Here is a 6,432-nt window from a genome sequence, read left to right on the forward strand (position 1 = left end):
AACCTCCAAGCGTTTGCCCAGGACCGACACTTCCTTTTTGTATTTACATAAGCGCTGATTCGATGTGGTTGAAGTGAAATCTCAATAATGCTGATCTTAATTCATCTGAGCAATATTTTCCCTAACAGCCCTGTGACAGCCCGTCAGATCAAGTCCAACAAAGAAACCAGAGGAAGGTAGCATGAAAGGAAAAAGATGATGGTTTTCTATGTCATCGCACTGTCATGGTCACCTTCATCATCATCACCTAGGAGACATGAAAAAGAAGGGGGCCTCTTCCAGAGGACTAGGGAAAAAAGTTAAGGAGCCTTCGATACTCTCCTCTCCACTCCCTTATCTTCAACATCGTTGAAGAAAAAAGTACTTGAATGATTAAAATGGTTTGTTGTCATTTTAAAACTAAGTGTTCAAAAACGATGTCCTATCCCCTGAGACTAGAAAGCTCATCAGATGCTCCTAGATCAGCCAAGAGGAAGTCATATCAGAAGGGCCCGGCTTTAGTAATTTTCAAAATCCTATTGGAGGAACTCTGAAAATCAATGAAAAGAGGCACACTATCCTAGGTAGTTCTTTGCATTGAGACATACATTTGGTAGTGGAATTAGAAAAACGTTTTTTAAAAAAACCCACACCCTTACTGCAAGGGTCAAGTTACAATATAAATTCATTTTAAATCCCCTGAGAGAATAAAATTTGAGCAGAGATAAAGGCACAGGGACCTATGAAGAACAGGAAACCCAGTAGAGGACCTGGAAAATATTGGAGAACTGACATAAAATGCGTTGGAGGTAGAGATAGTGAAACTAAACAACTTGCTTATACCTTGATCATAATCGTCATTTAATAAATGTTTGCTGAATTTAAGGGAATGAGCCACTTTGCAGTACAAGGAACTAGTAGCAGAGTAGGCCTGAAATCATATAACATTATATCAGTGTTTGTCCCTACATAGGCATCCACACGCAGATCTTTAGTACCTACCACTGGCTATGAAATTTAACATTGAAGTTATATGGGTAGCTTTCTACATGCATATATGTGAGTGCATGTGGGTATGATAAATGAAGCTTTCCCTGCACAAAGTACAGACACCATTTGGACATTCAACCCAAAATAAAGACATACATCTCCCAATAGGATCCAGGGTGAGGTCTTTTCAGGGTTTTGGGTAAATAATACCCGAACTCACGATTCAAGGAGACTTCAAGATGACGGCTAGAGAAAGCAGATGCCTCTGGATGGTGGGTTTCTGGAGAGCACCTACTGAATGAGGGCTGTGGAGAGATAGCCTTTCTGCTTAAACAGATGGTCTTCTAAAATGATCCTAAGGTGCCCCAAAGCATCATTTTGGAATAAGGTGAGGCTAACCCCCTGACACAGACAGCTGAAGGAGATAGCTGCTGAAAATTGCTAAGCATAGAAGGCGAAAGCTATCAGTAACCTTGTCAGTTTTAAACTCTTCCTTTTCTCAAAGAAGCGAAACTAAAGACGCTTGTGCCGCCACGCAAAAACTATTATTTTTTTGATAGTGATAAAAACAGACAGGTTAGCTGGTCTAGGCTAATGGGCTGCGAGTTGGAATGGGGGTCCTCTTTGAGGGGTCCAGGGAGTGTTTAGGTTTTTTAAAAAGGAGCCTTTAGGCCATCCTAGGCCAATTTAGCGTGTGTTCCTGCCTACCAGCATTTGGTAGCGAAACTTAGAAAAGACAACACAGTACGATGTGTTCAACTAAAGTTTATAAATTAAAAAATAGAAGCGGATATAGCTTACAAATATTCACAATTCTTTTAAAAGTAATACTCTGGTTGAGTGCATTGGTGCCCTTGAGAAGCAAAGAGGTGAACTGGTAGAGAACTTCTTCAGTAAGTATGACCAGAGAACAAGCATGGCAGCTTGTTTTCTTCAGAAGACTTTTTTTTTGAGGGGGGGGCAGGAAACAGGAGAGAAAAGGTGAAGGGGCACTGGAAAGTCCGGAGATTCCTATCTGAAGACAACGGTTTTAAAACACTGACTAGAAATATTCACATTGAATACAAAAATAATGATAATAATAATTTTAATACAGCTGGAAAGTGCTACGAGTCGTAACTCTCTTTAAAAAGAAAGAAAGAAAGAAAGGAGTGTCCGTGAAAGTCTCCCTCTAGGTGGATAAACTGCATTAGCCTGGACCTCACACTAGGCCACTTAGGGTCCTGCGGCGCTAGCCACGGAAGCGAACCAAGGGGCATAAGACGAGGCTTACTTACATTCAGCACCAAACAGTGCCAGCGGCAGGGCCACAGGCTCAGGCGCCAGAGGACGTGGGGGTTGGGTACAGGCACACAAACACCAAACCCAGATATCAGAATAACCAAGACAGCACCAATCCTTTTCAATCCATCCTTCAGGCCGCCCTTGGTACGACTCCCATGGGCTTTGGGTCTAATCGATCCCTTTCCCCCCAATATCCATATCAATCCCATTAAAAAAATAGATATGTATATACAAATATCTCGGTAGCATGGATACCATGAACTCGTTTGGCCGAATGGGCGAAGCTCTCGGCTTGTTGTAAATGTCTGTGAAGTTAGGCGACTTGACAATACCCCATGCTCCCCCATACCCTTATCCCGTCCCCTCCTCCGAATTATTCCCTTACTTCCCTCATCCTTAATGAAAAGCCACCTCAGACTCAACAACAGCAATAGTAACAAAAAATAAAGAAATCATAATAAATAGTGTCCTTGATGTCCTTTTCCTCGGATGGCTCGGGGGACAAGTCGGTTTCTGTGGAGGCGTCGGGAGACCTAGGCTTGTTGTCGCCGTAGTCCTTCACTGGGTGCCAGCTGCGGCCGTGCAGGTGGAGAGGGCCCAGCCCGGAAGGCAGTAGTAGGGGTAGTAGTAGGAAGGTTGAAGGGAGAGCAGGGAGGGGGGCCTGAGCACCTCTCCCGGATGGTACTGTCTCTGATCGTCCCTCACTAGCACTTTGACCGCCACCTTCTTGGCAGCCGGAGCCGAAGCTAGAAGGTCTGCGGCCATCTGGCGACGCTTGGTCTTGTAGCGGCGGTTCTGGAACCAGATTTTCACCTGAGTCTCGGTGAGTTTCAGAGAGGCCGCCAGGTCCGCTCTCTCCGGGCCGGACAGATAGCGCTGGTGATTGAAACGGCGCTCCAGCTCGAACACCTGGGCGTGAGAGAACGCCGCCCGAGAGCGCTTCTTCCGAGGCTTGGGAGCAGTTTGCTCCTCCTCTCCCGGGCCCCCGCCACAAAGGAGTTTCTCGCATTTGCCGCCTCCGCCTCCGTCCTCCTCTGTCCTCGGGCTGCGATCTGCTGAGGCCAGGGGGACAACAAAACGAAAAGCAAGGTCAGTTCCCAGGCCCCAAGTACAGTCGCAGGAGAAACAGCCTAGTCCCTGCTTGCAGCCTGGCGTTGACGCAAGCTTTCCTGAGACCCTGGGAGGGGTGGGGAGACCCTTCCCACAGACAGGCCGACCCACTCCGTGGCCCCGTTCCCCAGAATCTATCCCAAACTAGCTGCTGAATTGGCGAAAGAACCACTCACTGGCTGCTTCACCAAAGGCGCGAAGCTGGAGTATGGCGCAAACGAACACGGGAACTCTCAGTCACTGTTGGCTTCTTGTTTTTACTTCTGTCTGCTCTTTCTCTTTTTGACTCGTCTCTTTCTGTCAGTCTGAATTTCCACCACCACCCCTCTACCTTAATCTCTACCATCCTTTCCTTCTCTGTCCCCATTCTCTTTCACACACACACACACACACACACACACACACACACCACACACCACAATCGCATAAATCTCTCCCTATTTCTCATTAGCACCTGGTGGGTTGCGATCATCACAGTGGCAAAGAAAGAGAGTCCAGTGGGGATGAAAGATTGGCCTCGGAAGTCTACAGAGGTATCAGCCCGGCAAACTTGAAATGACAGATGGAGTACTACGAGCAGTCAAAAGACGAGCTTTGATTGAGGTTTCCCTCTCCACCTTTTGTGGCTCCCCTCCCTTTGCCTCCTTTGGTACCCCAGGTGGAAGTAAGAGGGGTGGGTTAGGGAACCAGGACCTTTCCTATTTTCCTTGGACTGTCTTTACTTTTTATTTTTTGAGGGGAATGCTTTGTCCATCTCATGGTCACTGCAGTTCCTTATTCCCAACTCCCAACTCTCAGGGGAAATGGAGGTCCCTCCGAACCCGGCCTTCATTAGCTTGGTCAGAAACCATTTTGCCTTCTGCTGTACTCAGAGGCCTACGGCCGCCGGCAAAGAGTGAAGAAACAGAAGTGGAATGGGGCTCTGGGTCTCTCCTTACAGATAAACAAGGAGTGAAAGGCAAACAGCTTTCCTAGATTACTCTCAGCTCCGAGTCATCTCTGACCCGGAAGGCATGAAGTTGAAATGCTGCATTAAAGGCTTTTAAAAAAGTTTTTCCCTACGGGTCCTGGCTTCCCTTTTCTGCCAGTGTCTGTCCTCTCTGGTTCTACCGTTCGCTTTGCTGAGCTCGGAAGCAAGGTTTTGAATCATAGGCTCAACTGCTGCCATGGATCCGAGTCCACTTCTGCCCAGCACCCCTAGGTCTAGAAAGGCTTTAGCTCCGAAATGTTCTTTGATTTAATTTTTTGCTACTCCCCAAACTTCTCACACCTTTCATCTCTCCCCTTAAAGAGGAATTGGGGGCTTCGGAGGTCATATTCTTTCGAACATCTTGGACTCCCGAGGACCAAGACCTGGGACAATTAGGATGCTGGATCACTGACCTCTACCCCGAGTGGGAAGGGAGGTGAATTGGGGTCCCTTATTCGCTAGGGCGCACGTGCTTGGAGTTGATGGGGAGGGGGGAACAGGAAGAGGGAAGAGCTCTGAACAACTTCGGTCAATTCTCTCTAGGGATCCCCTTCCACTAGAGAAAGTGGGGAGGGAATCCTGGCTCCGAGGCTACCCAGTAGGAACTTGCTTATTTCTCTAAATCTTGTCCCAGCTAATCTCAGGTGCCGATACAGTGAGAGTTCCCCCCCCCCCCCACCCCGCTTCCCAATACTCCCATTGCTCAAATCCAGTTCATCTCCCCTCCCATTCTCTAACAAGAAACGCAAGCAGACCTGAGACGCTGGCTGACATCTCGCTGTCACTCAGGCCTGGGGGCTCTTCTTCCAGGTCTTTGGCCTGAGCTTCTGGCCCCGGCTGCCCCCTGCAGGGAGTCTCCGGAGCGCGTCCCGCGCCGCTGGACATCGCCGGCAATCCTACAGTCTCCACGGGGCAGCGCCGTTCCCCTTCGTTCTCTTCGCTCAGTGCTGAGTCCGAGTCCCAGTCCCTCGGGCTCCCCGCTGTCCGCCCCACAGCCACTGCTGCTGCTGCCGCTGCCGCTGCTGCCGCCGCCACCGACCTAGGCCCCGCTGGGGAGGGCAGGAGCGTCTCCCCAGCTCCCCCCACAGTGCCCGAGTCCATTTCTCCAAAAAGCCTCCAGCAACAGGCTGGAGCCGCCGGGGCCGAGCCTGCAGGGGCCGCGGCTCCCCTAGCCGGGCACGGATGTCCTGCCCTCTCTTCCTTCTTGTTAAGAATCGCCTGGATGGAGAAAGGCGTCAAGGTGTTACCACTGCGGACAGCCATCTGCCCCCCTAGGGGCAGCGGGCCAGGCCCGGGGCAGGGAGCAGCCCCTGCTCCGGAGAAGTCGGGGGATCCAAGACCGAAGAGAGAGAAAGAGCGAACGAGCAGACGAGAAGAAAATGACCGATTTGCCTGGAGGGCCCCCCAGCCTACTCCCCTGCACGATTCCCTCCCTGTCACCGAAACCACCGCCCCACACACCCCTGCTTCCCACTCTCCAAGGTCGCCCCCACCCTTCACCCCTCCCAGGCCCGACCCACCCTCCAGCCCCCCACCCCGCCCTCAAATCCAGTGCCAGAATATCTTCTCCGCTCAGCTGGATAATCTCATGCCTCTCGCGGCTGCTGCCCCTTCTCCCTTCGCTCAGTTCAGAAGAGGACCGACTGCGGAGGGTGGGGTGGCGCGTGGGGGATGGGGGTGGAGAGAGGAGGAGGCCTGACTGATGCAGCTCTAACGTGCCACACTCAGGCTACAGTCCTCTCCCGAGCTCTGCACGGACTCACGGCCCGGGACACTTTTTTTTCTTCCTGGTTCCTTTCTTTCTCTCTCCTGAACTCGCTTTTTGTTGCAATCTCGCGGGTCTCCTTTTCCAGCTGTGGCTATTGGAGTTACGGTGGTGTAGGCAGCTGGATTCAGGCAGCGCAGGACACTTTCCCCGCCCCCCCCTTCCCGCTTCTATCTGTTTCTTTTCTCTTTCCTTCTCCTTTTTCTCCCAGCACTGGTGTCATTGCTCACCTATGAGTGACAGCTGCGGCCCACGCCTTCCCATTGGGCAGGGCCCGGCTAAGGCCGGCAGCTGATTGGCCAGCTCCAGCTGGGCAATGTTGATTTTAACAGAC

General features: G+C 50.8%; 1 protein-coding gene across 1 annotated transcript; it reads right to left on the bottom strand.

Moving 5' to 3' along the window:
- Nucleotides 1-1,719: 1,719 nt before the first annotated feature.
- Nucleotides 1,720-5,800, bottom strand: NKX3-2 (NK3 homeobox 2). Its single transcript, XM_072620258.1, has 2 exons — nt 5,089-5,800; nt 1,720-3,305 (listed from the first exon to the last, which is right to left on the bottom strand). The coding sequence occupies exons 1-2, from the start codon at nt 5,594-5,596 to the stop codon at nt 2,812-2,814; spliced, it is 1,002 nt and encodes a 333-aa protein (XP_072476359.1). The 5' UTR covers nt 5,597-5,800; the 3' UTR covers nt 1,720-2,811.
- Between the last annotated feature and the right edge of the window lie 632 nt (nt 5,801-6,432).

Source organism: Notamacropus eugenii, chromosome 6 (assembly GCF_028372415.1).
Source record: "Notamacropus eugenii isolate mMacEug1 chromosome 6, mMacEug1.pri_v2, whole genome shotgun sequence".
Lineage (NCBI taxonomy): Eukaryota > Metazoa > Chordata > Mammalia > Diprotodontia > Macropodidae > Notamacropus > Notamacropus eugenii.